Here is a 23,149-nt window from a genome sequence, read left to right as displayed (position 1 = left end):
GAAAAGTTATTACTGTTAAATAGCCCATTTATCGAGGAAGGCTATAGGCATATCATCACGCTAGACCAACAGGAGCGGAGCAATGCGTGTAAAACCGCGGGGCACAGCTAGTTAAGTATAGATTTTATGAAACGCATTTTATAAAGGAATGATAAGATTTGTGAAAAGAGTTAAGAATCTCAACGTTAGACGAAGACAAAACATATAAGTACATATTATATTTATCCCATAGTAATGCCTTGTGTAAGACTTTAACGTATTTTAAACTCGATTTATTCATTATATTGTTTCAATCTTTCTGTGACCTTGCTCGTTATAATGTATTCGAAACGTCGGGTAAAATAATCAAAGGAATAAAACGCGTTTAAAATCCGTTAAAAATCTTAAATTTCTAAATATCTATCCCAGTCTCGCGCTAACAAGTTCATTATTTGTCATATACATACATGAAATATTGTTAATGTAATACAAACAAATATATTATACATAAAAAATATATAAAAACTTGGGATTTCAATACATATTATGGGATATTGCATCCTATATGAGATGCTTAATCGAGAAATGAAATGACAAATATATATTTAATATCGTTAAAAAATTGTTAACATAATGATAATATAAGTAAAAAGGTGTAGATAGGTCACCAACACAACATGCGATCTTCAAACACGGCACACTAACGCACACACGATTAGACGTCAGAGTGAGATGGCATGATTCAACTATCGTGAGCGAAAAAGAGACAAAGTATAATGTGGCCAATTAGCCACAACTTTTTACTTATAATATCATTGTATTGATATTTCTCAATTTTGTAAATATGTTAAGGGCCTTATGTTATCTAACCAGTGTTTTGTCTCTTTCTCTCGAACTTGTTGTGAAGGGTGCCTTTCCACTAATAATGTGCGAGGATGTATAGCGAGGAATGTATTTGTAAATAGCCAATAGTATCGCTTCAAACGCTAAAAAATGAAGCGATATGATTAGTTCGTTACAAACACATTCCTCTCTACGCATCCTCGCATATTATAGGAAAAGCACCCTAAGAGTGAAAGAGACAAGAATAGCTTTGAAGTTAGTGTGGGGATTTATATCGATATATTATATCGACATTATATAAATATGATTTTGCAACGAATACAATAAATACACATATCAATAATTTGTTTAAGCGCTTCATTTTTGTATGTTTGTTCTGTGTGGATATTGAATACATACTAATAATTATTATATGTGTAAGTCTGTCTGTCTGTAACGCTTTTACGGCTGAACCACAAAACCGATTTTGATGAAATTTGGATTAAAAATAGTTGTACATCAGCTACTTTTTTTCGCAAATATGGGATGAAAGTTAAAATAAATTCCATATAAAATCGCTGTAGTTAGTACCTTCAGTTTATATTGATTTTTTTAATAGTTAATATATTCGCAATGTTTCGATATTCCACCGGACAAACATACAAAATATATAGTTAATTAATTTTGAGATTTTGTTCATAAATACAATCGTTAGTACAAAATATATTGATGCCTTACCATTGTTAGCTAAATAAACATGTTTTAAATATTATTGTGTTTTATTTTATTACCTTTATCATTTTTCCTATAAAAAGATGAATTGATTTTGATATGATTTTTAGTCATCTGTTTATAGGTAGTAGATCTTAGCTAAAAGCATGATTCGTAAATTATAAAGTCGAAAGATATTTCTCCACATATTATAATTATTATGAAAAGGAATAATTTTTTTTTGTATGTCGTAACTAACATGTCAAAATCTACTCTATCGATTTTAAAAAAATTTTCACTAATAGAATGCTTCATCTTTACGAAGTGAGATAAGCTAATTTTTTCACTAATGTCAACCTGGACAAAGCCGGGGCAATCGGCTATATTACATTAAACTGAAACATTATGTGACATTATTATTAATTAACACAACTTGAAAAGTGCAGCATTTTTTAGCAAAATTCTAGTTGAAAACAAATATTAGCAGTTTTCACCAAACGCCTAACACCAAATAACATATTTTCAACATTAACCACCGAGTATCAAGTACTTATATTTTTATCCCAGAAAATTGCTTGGCCTTGTGTTGAGAGTAGAGCACTAGTTCAAACGGTTCATAAAAATCGGTCAGCTTCCTGTCTGGTAAGTTAAACTGTGGATGAATTTTATCAGCTACATAAAATATTTAGGAATATATTTTTAACAGTATTTTTTGAGACTGAAATCGACTACAAACAGCTACAAACAGCAGTATTCCATATTTAGAAATACCCAGTTTATTGAAACAAGCAAGACTATACATACGTAGTATATTATTATTATTAGTCTGTGACTATACACAATTAATATAAATAAAAAATACATATTATTTAGATCATTATTAATTATTAGTGTATAACTATATATGATTTCATTTACAAACGCTCGCAGATAAAAATTATGTTGAGTCCTTAGGTTGAGTCTCAAAAGGTCCGTCAGTCGCTTGTAAGTTGTAGTAAATTAAACAAATCTAACCTAACCCATAATGAACGCAGCAAAAAAAGTTGGATTTCGAAATCTCACTCAGTTTATTATGCCGAAACCTTGGCCGAAACCAAATTTGTACATAGTTACCTACCAATAGATGGCGCTATATTAAAAATGTGACTTGTTAACTTTTATGGAAAATAAAAACGTGAAATACCTGAAAATTGTACAGCTTATAGCTATTTGTATGGTTTTTAAGTTTCGGAGGCGTTGCATTACTTATTTTTTGTTAAAATTGGTGTATTTGTGTCAAATTCAATTATTAACAAAATCGGTTCAACCGTTCTATTGCTTTGCGCTTAGGCGATTCATTTTTATAATATAGATAGGAATAGGAAGAAATAAAACCACATAATTCACAAAAATATTTTATTACGCGTCTAAACACCCACGTCTACAGTTGCAAAACTATATTTTCTATACATCAATATCTAAAACATCGAGATGGCACTTAACTATTTATTCACAGGAAAAATTATAACTCATTTTCACATTGACGGACTCATTATTAAAGTTTCTTTTTCTCATTTTTATATGTGGATTCATGGAAAAACAATAAATATGTACATAATAACTGTAAGGTTAAAAATTGCTTTCGCGGCTATGTCACTGATAGCCTTAACACTTTTTGACATATTTTTTAATATATTATTCTTAAATGTAACTATTAGATAAATAAACACATTCTGAATTAATGAAATTAAGCTTTAAGAAACAAGTTTACAGCGTAAAAATATTTACGTTGTAAAAATGTCAATACAAACAATAATAGAAATTTTGTTCTAAATAAGAGATGGCGCTATTATAAAAATTGTACTGTCACATTGAAAAGCCCGCCCTTTTATAAAATATAACATCTTTTTAAGTAAAGAACAGATGGAGTTTATATTTTACCAAATTAATAAAATTTTGAACCACTCAAAAAACTTAATTTAAAAAACAATACTTGTATTAAATGATAAATATAATATAATACTGTTGTGGTAAAAAAATAGAAAATAGTTGCCATAAAAAGTCAGATCATTTCATTAATGAACGAAGCAGTAAAAAAAACTTTTAAATGTTTAAAATAATCGTATCAAATAAAATTAAAAAAACCCAAATAGCGCGAATTTATAATAAAAATGCAGATCTTACATAAAGTTAATATCTTAGATTAAGGATTGGTCTCCGCGCGCGCTACGACTAGATACCGCCGGCGTACTCGAAAAATGCGGCAACTAAAAGTACGCCGAAATCGGCGTACCCGAGCCAGTCGTGTCACAAGCATTGTGTGGAGAGGGCGTACCGATAGTTTCTAAAGATTTTGGACAAAACCTGAAGTAAAATGCCTGTTTGTGCCATAAAACTGTTTAAAAAAAATTCAACAAATAATAAGAAAGACACTGGGATTACGTACCATCAGGAATAATCGTATTATTCAATATTTCACCTGTACTTTGAAAATGTTGTTTACGAAAATACGACGCCATTTAGTGTTGCCGTACTGCATATCCCAAAAACACACTTTTAATTTGAACTTATTTTATTCATAATGTTTTTTTTTTCAATACTATTACTAACGCATATTATAAAAAAATGATAATAACAATAATTTATTTCTGTTTAACCTTGTTTAACTGACTCATATATATGTTATTTTTTTATTACCGCTTTTTTACTTTTAAAAAAACCTTTGTGATAGTATAGTGGCATCGCAAGTGGATTTGAGTCACATATGTTCATGGGTTCGATTCCCGGCAAGGCCAAAATGAAATAAAAATATTTTTCAAACTTCTTTCCAAGATAGCCCATTTCCCATTTATGGGGTAAAATTTATGTAGCTGGCAGTACAATTCTTCACACACACTAGCGTCCTTACAAATCGCCTTACACACACTACAGAACTGAGTTGCCGCACTCACGGAGCTATTGTTTTTAGGTGGAGCGGTATCTAGTCGTAGCGCGCGCGCGGAGACCAATCCATAATCTAAGGTTAATATAAAAAAACGAGATTTTTGATCTAGTATCAAAAATTAAACTTATTTATAAATTAAACATACATCTAGTCATCTTATTACCAGCAGAAATCGAACCTGCGACCTCCGACTACTTAAAAATAATTATATTGCAAGCGAATACATTTAACCTTAAAAATAATTTGAGATTCAATACTTTAAATGTTTCGACACAAAATATATGTACGTCAATGTCTTTACTTGTAGAATTAATATTTTGTCTCACTCTTTCTTTTTGAAATACGGTAAGTGTGAGCGAGACAAACATAATAATACTAAAATTGTTTATTTTGCGTAGAAATATATTTTATATTATTAATAATTTAAAGTCAGATTCAATAACAATGAGGCTATACGATAAGTAGTTTGTAATAAATATCATAAAATTATATGAAAAAAAAACCTATTGTCAAAAAAATTATACCAAAAAGTCTTGCCATACAAAAAAATAGTAAGTAATCTTTTCACACTACAAATAGTTATGTTTCCGGTTTTTCAAAATAAAAATTGTATTTAATTATAGAAAAAACAATTTTCCCAGTATTGTAGTTACCTTAAAAAAAATATTTTCACGGATTCTTAGCATTATTTACATCGACTCTGTAATTATTATCATATAATAGGCACATAATATCTATTACCGCTATTACAAGTATATATTTTATAAAACTGAGATTTAGTTGCGCAACTAGCCATATTATGTATTTTTATTTTTACATACATAAATAAATAAAACTTAGAACCTCCTGTGAAATATAAATATCATAAATATATTTTTATTGCAATGAAATGGCAGTCTATAATATGTATTATAAATGTAATGAGCCCTCTACACAATCGGCAGCGTTGGCCCAACAAATGATGGCCGATGTTTGCCGCCATTACGGCGTTTATGAAACATCTACAATGACGGCCGATCATAGACATTTAGGCACTATCGTGACTCTACTCGAACAACGTCGCCCATTGTGAAGAAGGCCATAATATATAAAAGATTTGTATATGTGTTTTTGAACTAATTTGTGTTCTCGTCAACAAGTTGCGCAACAAATCGTTCAGCAGCACACAATATACAACTATTCCACGACACTGACTAATTCACTTAAATAGATCACTTTATTTCATTTCTAAATACTGCGATACACATAATATATTTCCGACCCATAACAGTCAAAATTCAATATTTTGAAGTGAAACTTTAAGCGCGTTGTGAATAAAATTTCAAGGTCGCGTCATGGCAATACAGTCACGTCATGGAGTAAGCGACGATTTTGGTATCTTGCCAAAGAAGTTTCACTTCTGACACGTGTGCTCGACACGCTCGTTTTGTGACATTTCCCATTTCCTTTAATTACAACAAACATTGCACTTTCCGTTACCCCACATTATTATATATTTCCGTTATTCCCAAAAACATACCGTTATTTTCTAAATGCATATACACAAAGTTTCCGTTATTACAATTCCGTAACAATTACAATATCAGTTATCACTCTTATTTCCGATATATAACGTTATTTCTTAGAGCTAGCACGCAAGAGCAACTTTTGTCTCGTTCACTATTTAGTCTCTCCCATCAACTCTATGGCTGGTTGCAGAGCTTGACCGACCGTCAGTGCGCACCGTCGGTCCTGACGATACGCATCAACAATTGTATGACTATGACACTAATGCGCATGACAATACGCGTGCGTACGGTCGGTCTAGCTATGAACGGTTTTATGAATTTCCATACATATGACAAGCGCGACTGACGTACGCACTGATGGTCTCTCAGCTCTGCAACCGGCCATAGAGTTGATGGGAGAGACTAAATAGTGAAGGAGACAAAAGTTGCTCTTGCCCGCTAGCTCTTATATTGCAGTTTCCGTTACACTACATAATATTTCCGTTATTACCAAAAACATTTCGTTATCTAAATGCACGTGTACACTTATGTCACTATGTTTCCGTTATTACATATAAATATCTCGTAACAATTTCGTTACAAATTATGTTATTGTTACAAAAGTTATGTTACCGTTATTACAATTCTGTAACAATTGCAATATAACGATACCATTTCCGTAACAAATATTTCCGCTATTGTTGCAAAAGTTATGTTACCGTTATTAGTTTATTACAATTCTGTAACAATTGCAATATGACGATCATACCATTTCCGTTACAAATATTTCCATTATTGTAACAAAAGTTACGTTTCTTCATTGTTACAAAAGTTGCTACCGTTATTACAATTCTGTAACCTTTTCTGTTACAAATATTTCCGTTATTGTAACAAAAGTTACGTTTGCGGCGGATCGTCGTCCGCTCTGAGAGCCACCATGTCTGGTAATTTGAAGTGTTGCATGTGAAACGGTGGTTCTGGACTGCTTGATTGTCTATTCGCCTGTAAATAAATATTATTATTTATAGTTTAGGATACATCGCCCATTTTTGCAAGTGACTACTATCAAGCTAATTTTCCGTTTGTAGCTTTATTTTGATGCGACGCCCAATAATTTCGTGTACGAAAATCTCGATTGTGGTAGCTAACAGAGATAACAAGGATAAAAAATTTTGATTTGATGGTTCTCAAATATTTATTACTAACTGAATTTTTTTTTGTTCAATCTCAAGATAATTAACTAAATTATTCGAAAAAATATTTGTCCTACAAAATCTATGGTTGGTTCAAAGAGTCCCCCATTCCAAAGTGTATCGATAACGAGGTCATCATAAATGATTACTAACAAGCTGATTTTTTTGTTTTCACTTAGTTAATGTTTATATAATTCAACAGACATATTGTCCTACAAATTGCGTAATAAATATTTGAGAACCATCAAATCAAAAAAATTTATCCTTGTTATCTCTGTTAGCTACCACAATCGAGAGTTTCGTACACGAAATTATTCGGTGTCTCATCAAAATAAAGCTACAAACGGAAAATCAGCTTGATAGTAGTCACTTGCAAAAATGGGCGATGTATCCCGAACTATTAGTTCATTAATCGTACACAAGAAGTATAAAAATAAATAAATATTATAGGACATTATTACACAAATCGACCTAGTCCCACAGTAAGCTCAATTAATTAAGGCTTGTGTTGTGGGTACTAGGCGACGATAAATATAATCATCATCAATACATATAATAAAATTCTAGAAAAGCGGTGTCTGTACAATGAAAATATGGAAAAAAAAATTAGCAGGTGTTATTACTAAATCGATCCCAAACCCAAAACTGTAGTTAAAAAAATTTTTGTCTGTTTGTCTGTTTGTCTGTATGTTCGTGCACGCTAATCTCAGAAACGGCTTATCCGATTTAGATGCGGTTTTCACTAATATATTGGAGTAATCTTCATTTAACATTTAGTGTTTATTTCATGTCAATCGGTTCGTAAACAAAAAAGTTATAACCATTTAAGTATTCACGGCGAACATTTGCTAAGGCATTCTATTTATTGTACACTGTACAGTGTACGATATAAGTTATCTGTTACAGTTATTCCTATAAATGTCCAGGTGATCATATCGAAAGTCCCCAAGGGTGGGGGGGAGAGGGGTAAGCTGAAGTAGTAGGGGGGAAGGGGTCAAATTAGAATTATGTTTTTTCTAGGTAAATTTTATACATAAAATGTCCTTTAAATTATGTCGATTGTCGTATTATATTTTTAACTCCCGACGCAAAAAGATGGGTGATGAGTGTTTGACAACTATATGTTTGTGCTACCGTAGCTCGCTAACAGGTAATCCGAATTTGATGCGGTTTTTTTTGTTAGGCAGCATATTTTCAGACGCTGGTTCTTAGATAAAGTGTACTTATCAAAATAGGTTCATCCATTTATTATATCTAGGTATATAGGGGTAAAAGTGAAATGAAAGTGAACGACCAAATGAAAGTAACAATAAGTCAAATTTTATCAAAATCGGTTCATCCATTTATTTGATATAGGTATAAAAGTGGTAATAAAAAAATGAATTTTGTCAAATATACTCAAGTGACATATCAAATGAAAGGGCATGACGTGTAAAGTATAATTAGACATATTTAATCAAAATCGGTTCATCCATTTATTATACCTATATATGGGTAAAATTGGGAATGAAAAAAACGAATATTGTCAAATATGAAAGTGCATAACGGGTGAAGTACAGTTAGTTATATTTTTATCCAATTCGGTTAATCCATTTATTAGATTACAGCGGTAAAAGTGGAAATGAACAATAATCGAATGTGGTCAAATAATATACTCAAGCGGGGCATATGAAAGGGCAAAGTGTGAATTACAATTAGTCATATTTTATCGAAATCGGTTCATCCGTTTATTACATTTAGGGCACTTTATGGGGCGACAGTGGGTATAAATAAACCAAATGGAGCATCAAACGACAGGATATGACGTGTACAATGTACATATAGGTACAATTACGTATAGATATGGTTTACATCAAAATCGGTTCTGCCATTTACTAGGGGTGGAAAGGAAAGGGTTAAAAATCTGTGAAAGAAGAGGAGATATGGGAGCGAGAGGATAGCCACACCCTGGAAATTTTGAACTCTACTCAAAGCCACAAAGGCCTGGCCCTTGGAATTTTTTTTTCCTAAATATACCACTTCTTTTGCCACTGTGGTCCATTACAATTTGGGCACGGTTACGGCCCAAATCAATATGATGTAGGAATGTAATATGGAGGTACATTTGATAGTTCGGTCTCGCTCACTTGAAAATATTACATGAAAATAAGAAACAGAAGTTTAAAAATTTAAAAATTAAAAAAAAAATCCCAAAGCAACGAAGATAAAGGAATAAATCATTTTTCAAACTTCCCGACGATCTTAAAAATTAAGTACCATTCTAAAAAAAATATTTATAGAGGTATATATGATATTATATTATGATAATGTTGGCATGGCAGCCCCGACGACTTTGTTTTTTTTATAAATATTTAAAATGGTATTTATTTTTAAAGATCGTCGGGAAGTTTGTGAAATTATTTATTCCTTTTTCTATGCACTTTTCTTCGTTGCGTTGGGTTTTTTTTTTATTTAATTTTTATTGCACGGTCTAAACGGTTTAGTTACTACAGGCGTGAGACAGGAAAGATCTGATTTGGATTTGGTGCTGGATTTGATAAGAACTGAGTATCGATTAAGCTGATCAGTTGCTGCACGATACATAGTTAATAACATCCATACAAGGAAGGAAGAAATTTGCTCGCCTCCCCCCTTGTGCTTAAAAATAATATGACATAATGTAAAAGAAATACATAGAAAATTAATAAGGCATTTATTTTTTTTATTTTTTAGCACAGTTCGGTAATAAATTTTACTATCAGTTCTTTTAATTATTTATGGTAGTACGTGTTTACTCAATAATTAAGTTAATTAGTAACTACTATGCAGTCACTATTCCACGCGGACGAAGTCGCGGGCACAGCTAGTATTTAATAAATACATATATAGATAATAACACCCAGACCCAAGAACAAATAATTGAGTTCATCACACAAATATTTGCCCTGACCGGGGATCGAACCCGGGACCGTCGGATCAGTAGGCAGTTACTTTACTACTGCGCCAACCGCGTCGTCAAATATAATTCATGTTTTAATATTTGTTATAAAAGACGTATATAATTCATGGTTTTTGTGCTATGATAAGATTATTAAAGTATAATAGGTTTTTTGTAACTACTACACCCTACACCCAATGCATTTTATCCCGTTGTCGATTGTTGAGAAACAAATATCAACATAAACAAATAAAAAAATAGTTGAAATGTGAATTAATTAAGCCACTTCTTTGATTATACTATTAAAAGAAAATAAACGCGAGGCCGGGTTAAATATTAGTTTGGATGTAATAAGAATGTACTGCGATTCATCACAGCTACCTAATTGATGTAGGTAGTTGATAACAAATCGCAGCGAGTCAACGACTATTAGTACTAGTTCAGGATACATCGCCCATTTTTGCAAGTGACTACTATCAAGCTGATTTTCCGTTTGTAGCTTTATTTTGATGAGACACCGAATAATTTCGTGTACGAAAGTCTCGATTGTGGTAGCTAACAGAGATAACAAGGATAAAAAATTTTGATTTGATGGTTCTCAAATATTTATTACTAACTGAATTTTTTTTTTGTTCAATCTCAAGATAATTACCTAAATTATTCGAAAAAATATTTGTCCTACAAAATCTATGGTTGGTTCAAAGAGTCCCCCTTTCCAAAGTGTATCGATAACGAGGTCATCATAAATGATTACTAACAAGCTGATTTTTTTGTTTTCACTTAGTTAATGTTTATATAATTCAACAGACATATTGTCCTACAAATTGCGTAATAAATATTTGAGAACCATCAAATCAATGCCACGAGTCAAAGGAAAGCGGCAATTTATAGAATTCTACAGCTAGGCATGTTCGGGCAGGAAAGAGTGACTACTATATTGACAGCTCAAATCCACAAAAATATTAAGTTACGTCTAACACTATTATAATGTTACTAGATTTCCGCCCGCGGCTTCGCCCGCGTTTGCAAAGGAAAACCCGCATAGTTCCCGTTCCCGTGGGATTTCCGGGATAAAAATTATCCAATGTGTTAATCCAAGTTACCCTCTATATGTGTGCTAAATTTCATTGTAATCGGTTCAGTAGTTTTTACGTGAAAGAGTAACAAACATCCATACATCCATACAAACTTTCGCATTTATAATATTGGTAGGATTAAGTGAGTAGAAATTACCAACTTGCGTACTGCGGCCTCTGCGCCGACGCGGTAAGATGCCCTTGCGCGCCATGAAGAAACTAAAAACATATTAATTTTATATAAATTTATAAAGAATAGAAAACATTCGATCACGAGGCGGGACTTGAACCCGCATTAAGACACATAAAACTGAAAGGATAGAATAAATTCGATTGCTCAGGCGGGTCACGAGTGGCTGAGTTGGTGAGGCATCCGCCCTGGGGTGGCGCGAAGGGATGCGGGTTCGAGTCCCGCCTTGTGATCGAATTTTTTCTATTCTTTATAAATTTATATTTATAAAGCATTTGAATGCCATTAAACCAAAAAATATAAATATTAATTTTAATTAAATACCTTATTGGTTAAGGTTAATCATAGAACTGAGGTCCAGGATTTGATTCCATGTAAAAATCAACAAAATAAAAGGTTTTGGTCAGAAAGTAGGTAACGAGCTTTTTGAAGTAAAACTTCTTTAGGCGCGTTGAGAGTAAAATTGCAAGGTCGAGTCGCATGGAGTAAGACGATTTTGGTATCTTTGAATCTTGCCAAAGAAGTTACACTTCTGACACGCGTGCTCGGCACACAAGCTCTTTTTTAAAGAAAATCGACCAGTGGAATAAAATATTAAAGAGACATCCTTTTTATCTAATAAAAAGTTAACATTCTGTAATGAAATATTATGGCTGGTTGCAGAGCTTGACCGACCGTCAGTGCGTACCATCGGTCCTGACGATACGCATCAACAATGTGTATGACTATGACACTAATGCGCATGACAATACGCGTGCGTATGGTCGGTCTAGCTATGAACGGTTTTATGAATTTCCATACATATGACAAGCGCGACTGACGTACGCACTGATGGTCGGTCAAGCTCTGCAACCAGCCTGTAAAACGGAGAAAAATAACAGCTTCCTATCTATTTATTTTTCGTTCAGTCCCATGTCCCCAAGTGGGGTAAGGGGCAGATGCATTATACATCTGTTTCACTGATCGATTTTCTTTAGAGACAAGTAGGTGATCAGCCTCCTGTGTCCTGCCAGACCGAGACATTTATTTCTTCTTTGTCTCCACCGGGAATCGAACCCAGAACCCCTCGGTGCTACGCTCACGCGTCAACCACTGTACCAAGGAAGCGGTCCATTTTTAGCTCTTACCTATTTTTTTAAAGAAATTAAAGGATTTGAATAAATAAATAATTACCGTATAGTAGATATTGGTATATTAAACTGCTCGGACACAGTCTGGAACGTCAGTCCCCTGCTCACACAGTCAGCCGCTTGCCGTAATACAACCTCGCTCCGTCGGATTCGCTTGTTTATATTGTATTCTGGCTGATTTTGGTTTACCTGTTGATAAATTTTATAAATAAAGGTAGTTTTGCTTGAGAATGCAAATTTAGTTGGGTCGATAATGATCAAATAATGGTTGTTTTTCTATAAACTTATTGGACAAATAAAGTTATTTCATTTAGAAATGATACCATTTTAGTATTTTTTATATTGTTTTCGTAATGTCCTTGTGAGGCTATGTGCCATTGAAATAACGTTTTTCTTTCTTTCTTTCAATTTGAGCGAAGGTAGATTATGCTGCAATCTTCGACCAAATACTTTTTGTCCATGTAAATATTTGCTAGTGTGTTTGTTTGTCTGTCTTTCTTTCACGTCGCATCGGAGATATTTTACAATATGATTATTTTTATCTGAAGATAGTTAGCAGGCTAGAAAGTGACATATACCTAGGTTACTTTATGCTGCAGTGAAACATCTCATTCCCGTGGGTATTTCCTTTGACTACAAGAGCAAAGCTGCTGGCTTAAACTAGTATATATATATTTAAATGTCAACTTACCTGTTGTCTATCCCCAACATGTATGACATTAACCGACGGAACGTACCCGGGGCCGATCGTCATGATCGTGGGACGAACTTCCACGTATGGGCCTTGGGACGGGGGCGTGGGGTTCGGCTGGGACACATAATTAAAAATAATAAAAATAAGATTAATATTTCACAAAAATTCATTCAAAACATTCATTGTACATGTACAAAAAAAGAATTTTCATTCATTTATTCAATGCCGACTTATTTTAGGCAATCATTCATAATGCATGTTTTTATATTCTCTTTTTATTTTTCAATTTGCGTTCCTACCAGTTTGCCTGGCAGAGATTAGCAACAATTCGACCTCTTATTGTGCAAATATTTGTATTTAGTTAATTTGTAAAGGTTTACTTATATTTTTTTGTAAAATAAATGCCGTTTTAGCGTTGTAAATAAATATTTGTTTCTTAACTTAATACAACACAACTTAAAATTCTAGTCTGAATTACACTATAAACCGCTTTTCTTCCCTTTTACCCATTGAGCTATAATAATAATAACTCAATGCTTTTACCTCGAAATTATTTTTTACAACTACCCACACAACCAACAAACTACCCTCACCGTTGACACCTGCTGTATTATAAAAGCCGGCGGTTCATCCCGCGTGTCGTAGTTGTGGTCCGTGATCCGAGCCGAGCGGGTGTCGCTCTCTGAATCACTCCCGTCGTATTGACATTGCACGTTGGCTATTGCGTATTCTGAAATAAATGACATAGACAATAGAAGTGTATGTAGAATTTCGTTAAAATAGAAAGGATGGATAAGCAAAAATATAAGGTTACCTTGAATAGTTGTTGTTTCAGATTTGCAGTTCCATACAATTTACAATTTAATAACTGCGTCTGGTTTCTACAGATTGTACTTATGTTACGCGCAAAGGTTTGTAAGAATGGATTGAGGTACTTTGTCACGCGAAAACCGCTGATCTGATTTGTATGAAATTTTGTACAGAGATAGGCAGTACCTAGGCTACTTTTTATCCGGATACCATGCTAAATGCTAATACAGAAATGCTATAATAATATATGATATGAGAGGAGCTGGTACGGACCGCTAGTTACGTACGATTGTTAACTTTAAAAAAATATGTTCCATGAGAAATAATTATCATCAGACCTTTTATATATATGTACTATAAATGCTCTCTATAACGATACAAATACTTTGACTATAGTTGCCGTTCTCGCTCTTCTAGTTACCATCATAGATGTATTATAGACTAGCTGTGCCGCGCGGTTTCATCCGCGGGCAAAATCGGGTGGGATACGTAGCTAGTGTTGGAGGGATTGATGTATTGTTAAAGTAAACTAAAATCTGCACTAATTAGTTTGTTGCTTAAATCACTAGAACACTGTTACTTGCTACATTACTATCATATTGTTTAATTTCTGTAATATTTCTTCTAAAAAGTCAACAAAACGTTCCTAGTCTCTGACAATGCGAACGCTCATGGGTGGCGACGAGCTTCTAGAAAGTGAGTTGCCCGCTCTTTTGTTGGAGTTTACATAAAAAAAACAGAGGAACCTCCTGACACAAGCATTTAATTTGCTTACTAATAGTGTTCCGAGTGTTCTAATCACAAATTAGTTAAAGACCTTATTTAAATGAAAGAAACAAACAATTTGAATTTGAATAATCCGGCTCGAAAGACCAAATATATAGGTACTTATATTACACTTTACTACTGATTGAGATAATAATAAATGTTTTATAGGAAAATAAATAAAACTCTATATTACACCACATTTATCCTTTAATCATAATAATTTACAAATCCTTATTCTAATGGTACAAAATTATAAATTTTCAAATGTAACCATTATTAAATTGATAGGTATATAAAGAAAAACATTTACAATCACGTTAAAATACATAAAAAGAAAAAAAAATATTAGTACTTTAGTGCATATATGTAAGTTGTTTTATGTTGGTTTTACTCTTCAAATATGTAATACATTTTCAAAAATTTTGTAATGGATCATTAATATATTTATTTAATCCATACTAATATTATAAATGCGAAAGTAACTCTGTCTGTCTGTCTGTTACTCAATCACGCCTAAACTACTGAACCAATTTTCATGAAATTTGGTATGGAGATATTTTGATACCCGAGAAAGGACATAGGCTACTTTTTATTGCGAAATATGTACCTCGGGCGAAGCCGGGGCGGACCGCTAGTAGGTTTATATATCAATAATATTTTATGTAAAAAGGATCTTAGCGCAGTGGAGTGGCACAAAATGTGGCCAATTAGCCACATTTTGTTGTCTCTTTTTTGCTCAAAATAGTTGAATCATGCCATCTCACTGTGACGTCGAATTGTGTGTGCGTTACTGTGCCGTATTTGAAGATCGAATGTTGTGTTGGTAACCTATCTACACCTTTTTACTTATAATATCATTGCTGACCCTCATTTTTGAAGTTATACTTCTTTTGGCGCGATGGAGAAAAATGATGAGAGAGAATTGTTACGATGCGCGCGCACACCGACACCTAAATTTAACAGCATGAAGTTAGTTCTAGGTGGTATGAAAATTAATAACTATGTTCAAGTTGTATATTCTAGTATTTTCCATACGCCAAAGAAGTATAACTTCTAACGTGTGTACATAAGTACACACACTCTTTTTCTTTTAAGTACGTAGTATATTATGTATATTTAACGTGATTCAAAAGTTAGGAAATAAAGAAAAAATGCCAACATAAGTACAATACAGTTATTATAAACAAATAATAAACTATTATATAATAATAATTAAATAATTAAAACAAACAATTCTTTGAACTCATATAAGAAATTAATCTACTTTGGCTTTATAGGAACTAAAAATATAACAAAAAATTGGCACAAAAACTCACATTTCTATAGTTATTGCTGTAAATAAAAACCTTTATAAAATATTGCAGTAATATCTTCATTTACTAAATAATAATTATATATTTATATCTAATGCAGACTCGAATAATTTTTGGCTTCTTTCTAATAAGATGATTTTATTTTCACTAAATCATTGTATTTTATTGCACTAGAAACTAACTTTATTTAAACAAATAAATTAAAATAGATATTTTAAAATAACAGCTTATTGCAAACAATGTAATTTTTTTAATCTGTTTTGATTGTGCCTGACAGATAATTATTATTATTTTTTTATTTTACAAGACCGATCCCGTATTTACTATTTTATTTTTTATGTAATTAATGAATAAATATAAAAACTTGTGAATACATAGATTTAAATACAATATTTAGCTGTCTACAAATTAATTTAGTGAAAATAAAAACATACTTACCTACCAAAATTTATTAAAAAATTGATTTATATTTATATAAACACTAACACATATCTTAGTTGCTAGTATGAAAATATATATGTAATTCGAAATTATTTCACATAATATTATTATAGACTAGATTATTTAAATGTCCCAAAAATATCGTCAAATTGTTAAAAAAATTAAAGAATTTTTAAAGCAAATAGCAAAAACATATTTTTTGTTCGTTTTTAGTAGAAAAAATCCGAAACCACTAAATACTAATTGATTTTGATAAGATTTTCAAGAAAAAATACATGATAACTACCTAACTGTATATTATTTATCTCATGGGCCAACCTGGGCAAAGCCACGATAAGTGACTGGTAGAATATAAATTTATACAATCACAAAAAACCGCCAAAATTCGACCATATTTAATTGGGACATTTTAATTAAGTACATACTCAATACTATTTTTAATTAATAGTTTATATTTTTAAGTTATTTTATACCATATTTAAAAATGGCGGTAAAGTACAAGGCCATTAGAAATAATGATTCATTCAAACATTTTTTGGATAAAAAGATATAAACTTTTATAAATGACTTTTAATTGGCTAAATTTTTATTAAGTATTGCAATATCATAAAAATAGGATGACTATGGCAAATAAATTTAAATTAATAACAATATTTAAAAAAATTGTGATTAAATTGTTTAAAATTAGATTAAATAGATCACGATTTAAAATTTTAGAATCGCGTCAGATAAATAATAAAATTTAATAAAGAAAATAATTTGTTAAATTATTATTATAAGCTATGAGCACATAGACCTAACCACAAACTTGCAAATTACTGTTTTTAGCATTAAAATACTGACAGATGTCAAAGTACTGTCAATTTTAACAATGATGGGCGGGAAAAATGACAACTAGTACAAATAACAATGTAAAAATAAATAAAATATAATAAAAAATGCTGTAACTATATAAATGTAATTTTCTTTATTTTTATGTTTCTCGTTGTTAAACTTTGCAAACACGTGGCTAGGAAAAAAAGCCTTCATATATTACATCGTTACATCAAAATTACACCTAACAATAAATTACATAAAATACATTTTTGGCATATTAAGTACAAGTTGACTTAGGCAGACTTAAATGGCGTATCAAACATAAATGCATACAAATAATATTTATATACAGACTTACAAAGCTTCGTCGAATCTCTCCGATCTTGTTTCGGACATTAAATCCAAAGGATCTAATATTTGCGTCGGTCTACTCGTGCCACGACGTCCTTTAGAAAATTGACTCTTAATGTCGTACTTTTCCATCCAATTCCGCAAAGTTTTCCGTGGCACCCCATACTTGTTCGAAGCCGCGTACACACTGTACCCCTTTTTGACAGCTATCAACGCGTCCCTGAGGTGTTGCGACGAATATTGCTTGTAGGATTTCTCTTGGAACACATCAGTCTCTATATTGACTATCGCGTTAGGCCGCCTGCCAACGAGTCGTGGTCTCGCGTGAACGTTAATCGGGATGCCGTCCATATCGATAAAATGCCGCGTCACAATTTCCGTCGACGTCCGCACACCTGCAAGCGAGGAGAAGAAACAGCCCTTTAGTTACTTTTTTTGGCAGAAATAGCTTTTTGTCGAGTGGCAACACTGAAATGTCATTTTGACAGTTCGCGGGCGGGACGCAGGGCGTTTCTTTTCCTGGCTTCCTACAGGACAGGGGTGGGTTATGCGCGCGTAAAAAGCAAGGAAAAGACGCTCTAAGTTATAAATTTCAGATTTTTTTAAGTGAAACTTCTTTAGGCGCGTTGAGAGTGAAATTTCAAAGTGGCGACACGGCAATACCGTCACGTCATAGAGTAAGGCGACGATAAAGAAGTTTCAAATTCAAATCACACTACTATCTAATCTTCATTAATCAAAACCTTTTAAAAAAAAATCATCAGGTTCAAGACTGTTAATTATAAAAAATTGTTTCTTATGACACATAGAAAAATAAACGCCTTTAGCATTATCAGTAATAAAGTCTACTTGAATAACGTAACAATAAGTAATAATATAAGTAGTAAACAAACCCCAGGGCACAACTACTCCTTCAATAAAAAAAAAATTTTGCGTATATATTTATTTATTCCCGTTACATAACATACAATAACATTTATTCGGGCAGACACAAATACATTTTAAAACCTTAACACAAATTGGTGAATTACCAATAAAAGATATATTTAAAATAAATTACATACATACCCTATGATTTATATGAAACCGAAATTATTATTCTATTTAAAATAAAAACAAAAATAAAATCAACGATACTTTTATAGGTATTAAGTACAAAATAAGGCAAAAATAATTAATACTGCGCAAACATTAAAGTTATACTATTGTTAAGGATTTTAATTATAACTGTATCCACGTAATATTAATGTTCGAAGTAAATCAATGTTAGACAGAGATGCAAGATAGCATTTGTATACATCCATCCCTGTCTCTCACGATGTAACATGTCGATGTCTTAAAACTTTTACAGTGAAACTGTATTTGAAACTGTATTTGGTCTTTGAAATTTATCCAAAAAACTATTGAAAAACAACAAACATCACATAATATTATGTATATGAATTGAAAATGAACATATATATCAATCAAACAATTTTAAATTTAAAAATATATATTGCAACTTAACATGGTATCAATGGATCTTTGGTCAAAACAAAATAGCCGATAATATTTTTTTTAATGTGGCAATAATTAATAATTAAAATCCCATAAAACAATAGACATTAAATAATACACATAATAATATTATCTACATATAACTTACATACTATTTTAAGTATACAAAATACATACTAAATAGGCACTTCTTGGATTTAGGGCAAAGACTTTTTCTACCAAATATTTGTTACTGGCAACACTTTTTATTTGACACAATATTTAGTAGAAACATCGACTAACGCCCTGAAATAGAAACTAATAAAAAAACCTATTTAGATATAAAAGTACTAAAGAAATAGGAACACGGGGTATAGTTTTATGACCTTATTAGCAAATAATAGTTGAATACGAAGGCATAATTTCAAGTACGAATTGGCCTTTAAAACACAACGACATTTTAAGTTATTTATTTTATTAAATTGTTTTAAAATTAAAGTATATGGACCACAGATAACATAATATTGAACTAGATGACGCAAATACGTGACTCAAATTGAGTGCAAAGCTCTTATTATGTATTGTTGTTTGAGTTAGGAATATTGGTATAAGTAGTCTAATTTAGTACATTTGGTATACATAATTGCTTAGATGATACAAAATGCTTGAATATTATCGTAATTGATAATAAAAATCTTCAGAAACACAGACACGCTTTTTAGTTTAACATAATATGATCTGTGATTGAATGGTAATAAAATTGTTAATATTGAGGCCGTCGTTTATTTAGAACAAATGAGAAAATAATCTTTTTTTGTTTGTAATAATCTTAGAGGATTGATTCAATAAAATAAACAATGGATTTTAGAAATTTAAATGGGAGTTTTATTAATTAAGTTCTTTGCAATTTTCTTTGGTTTCATTTAGCCATATAAGACGTATCAAATATTTATATAAGGAAGGGCTAGACGGTTACTGGTAAAACTATAACTTTTAAAGGATTACGGACATTTATAAATTTTAAATCATAAAGAAATTCTAAAATACAGTTTTTCTACGTTATTATGTAATCTTTAATATATATAAATCTCGTGTCACAATGTTTGTCCTCAATGGACTCCTAAACCACTTAACCGATTATAATAAAATTCGCACACTATGTGCAGTTCGATCCAACTTGAGAGATAGGATAGTTTAAATCTCAAATCGTTTTAGAGAAAGCGGGCGAAGCCGCGGGCGGTAAGCTAGTACCTATTATATATTAGTAGTCGTTGATTTCAAGGCCTTTCATATCTAGTTTCTGTATTTTATCTAAGTGTAATTTACAGTCACAAGTTAACGAGTTATAAGGCAACTGTTTAATTACACATAGACAACAGAGAAACCCTAAACTAAACCGTCTTAACTAATTACTAACACCTAATTAAGTACAATATTAAATTAAATAATTTATAAGCCACTCTGTTTCAACGGCCATACGTAAAACAAGAAAATATAAACATTAAGAGCAAGTTTCACAACTTGCTGATAAAGTCATTGATAGCAAAGAGCAACTATGGAGTTCCTTGCCGGTTCTTCTCCATAGATACTGTTTTCCGAATCGGTGGTAAATGTTAAAAATATATAATGACGATTCGAAAGTGCTTCTAGAAGAAGTCTAATTGAATAAATAAATGTTTGAGTTTGAGTTTATAGTCTACACTTTCTGATTCACATTTTCGTACATGATTTGTCATTTTAACTGACAGATAAACTACAATACATATCCAGAAGTTGATATTTCGAGTTTGTAAAGCATTCAAATGCTTTAAGAGCATTCAAATGCTTAAGCTTTTTTTTTAAAGAATAGATAAAATCGTTCATTTATGAAATTCAGAAAACGTGAAACTGTCTATTAATGTTCCAACGTTCCTTTTAACGCAGACCGCTGTTTCAATTAATAATTAATAAAAACTACAATAATTATTAACATACTAAGAATTTAAGTCTTTTTATTTCGACGGACACAGTCCCAACAAGCACGCGTTTCAAGGCCAATATTATAATTCACATTTACCTAATTTTAATTAACATTATTATATAAGCGATAACTACGATTAAATAACGACAACGTAAAAATGCCGAAACTACCAAAATGGTAGTTTTTTTTTTCACCTGGCAATAATTATCAAGCTATGGTATTGCACGAAGAAGCATGTATATTGGATAGAGTAATATTTTATATATTTCGCCTGTTTTTTCATTTCACACGTAAAACTTAGATATTAAAAAGTAAATAATAAAATGTATTTTTATTTTTCTATTTTTCATAGAAAATCTGATCTCTTTTTGATGTAAATCTTCCGATCACGTAGATTTAAAAATAAAATTATGACAGTAAGCACTATACTTCATATAATTACAAATATTATGTGATTATAATCCACCAAACGACTTTTTGAAACTTATAAAGTAATAAGAATCAGGCAAACATAAAAATTGGATGTCTGTAAAGTCGGTTTACTGACGATAATTGAACGTGACAACGTCTTAAGGTCGATTGTGCTTCTTTGTCTCTCGTTCCGCGCTCTCGCTCGCACTTCAAGCCTTACGGAACGCCTCAGAGCGAGGTAACGCCGCATTAGTCATGTTTTTTCGTGCGTGCAGCCGGCTCTATCGAATTATAAGACGTTGACACGACAAAATTGAAGATAATATTTCTACCATTTACTACTATCCAGTACAACAAAAAATAAAAACAAATAAAACTCTTTGGAGAATATTGCGTGTTTAAAATAAATATAACTCTCAAATTAATGTAAATAAATATTCATCTTTGGCAGTCAAATTGCGAGTTCGCTAGATCGTATAATTTTCATAAAAATTATTAAATATATGATTAGATTATGAGTGTAGCTAGATATAAAATAATAAGTATTTTCTACAATATAGTACTAATCTTTTTAACTTTTTTGAAGTCGGTAGAAAAGGCAAATCTAATATGAAAAGTTTATATTAAGCAAAATGAATGGTAAAAATGTTTCAAAAATCGTGCTTTAAAATATCTAATCGCTGTTCATTGTGAAGAGGGAAATATGTTTCTACCAATGAAGTTAGTAGAAATTATCAAAAGAAAATCGAGTAATTAAAATATAAATCATCAGCTATAGAATTTACAGTTCTTAATTTTTTACAGAAAATACTACATATTTATTCTCCTTCGTAATTTTTCAACGGAAACTTCAACAAATACGCATATAAATCTACTATCCTACTAATATTATAAATGCGAAAGTTTGTGAGGATGTGTATGTGTGTTTTTGTCACTCTTTCACGCAAATACTACTGAACCGATTACAATGAAATTAAGCACACATAGAGGGTAAATTGGATTAAAATATAAGATAGGTTTTATCCCGGAAATCCCACGAATTGAACTAAACAATTTTTCTATGAAACGAGGGCGAAGCCGCGGGCAAAAAGGCACTAAACCTAGCTACACCCATAATCATTCAATAAGCGACCTTAAAACTTAGCTCATAGCGTTTATTATAAGATGACACACTTTGGTATTAGATTTCTCAAATAAAAAGAAAGATATTTTCTTTCCTTTTTTTCTTTTAAATAAATAAAACTTTTTGGCTTTATACCACATAATAAGGCAGTTCTTTGGACGAAGATAACATATAGTTAAGTGTACCTCATAAATTGCCATGGTAAAATAATATTTGGCAAAATATGGGGAAAATTGTTGGCAACACTTTTTTTAGGGACAATTTCCAAAAATCGCGAAATTTAAGTCTAGTAAGTTTTATGTAAGTGAAAAATAATTTTAGAGAAGAAATAACTATTCTATAATGTATATGAAATAAAATGTTTGTTAAATTCTTTGACTAGTAGAAACATTTATAAGTTTTAATGTTTATAAACAAGCGGTCTTACTAATAAAAAGTTAAACAATGGATAAATTTCTACCATTTTCTACTATAGCTCTGTCCCGATCTTGTTCACATGAAACGTCAATCACAAAAACAAGACAGGTTATTGCAATTACTAACCCATTGCATAGCGAA

General features: G+C 31.5%; 1 protein-coding gene across 3 annotated transcripts in view; it reads right to left on the bottom strand.

Annotated features, from left to right (window-relative positions):
* Positions 1-6,328: 6,328 nt before the first annotated feature.
* Positions 6,329-23,149, bottom strand: part of LOC123704344 (protein bric-a-brac 2-like) — a 34,933-nt gene continuing 18,112 nt past the window's right edge. Inside the window, exons 8-12 of one of the 3 annotated variants that reach the window (XM_045652697.1) lie at positions 13,716-13,852; positions 13,120-13,236; positions 12,472-12,617; positions 11,270-11,327; positions 6,329-6,924 (exon numbers count right to left, since the gene is read on the bottom strand). In XM_045652697.1, coding sequence (XP_045508653.1) covers positions 6,820-6,924; positions 11,270-11,327; positions 12,472-12,617; positions 13,120-13,236; positions 13,716-13,852 — 563 coding nt within the window. In that variant the 3' untranslated portion in view covers positions 6,329-6,819. Of the gene's footprint in view, positions 6,925-11,265; positions 11,328-12,471; positions 12,618-13,119; positions 13,237-13,715; positions 13,853-17,172; positions 18,017-23,149 lie in introns of those variants that run through there. The other 2 variants (XM_045652698.1, XM_045652699.1) reach the window with 2 other exon arrangements.

Source organism: Colias croceus, chromosome 29, assembly GCF_905220415.1.
Source record: "Colias croceus chromosome 29, ilColCroc2.1".
Classification (NCBI taxonomy): Eukaryota; Metazoa; Arthropoda; class Insecta; order Lepidoptera; family Pieridae; genus Colias; species Colias croceus.
This window is presented reverse-complemented; position numbering and strand designations above follow the sequence as displayed.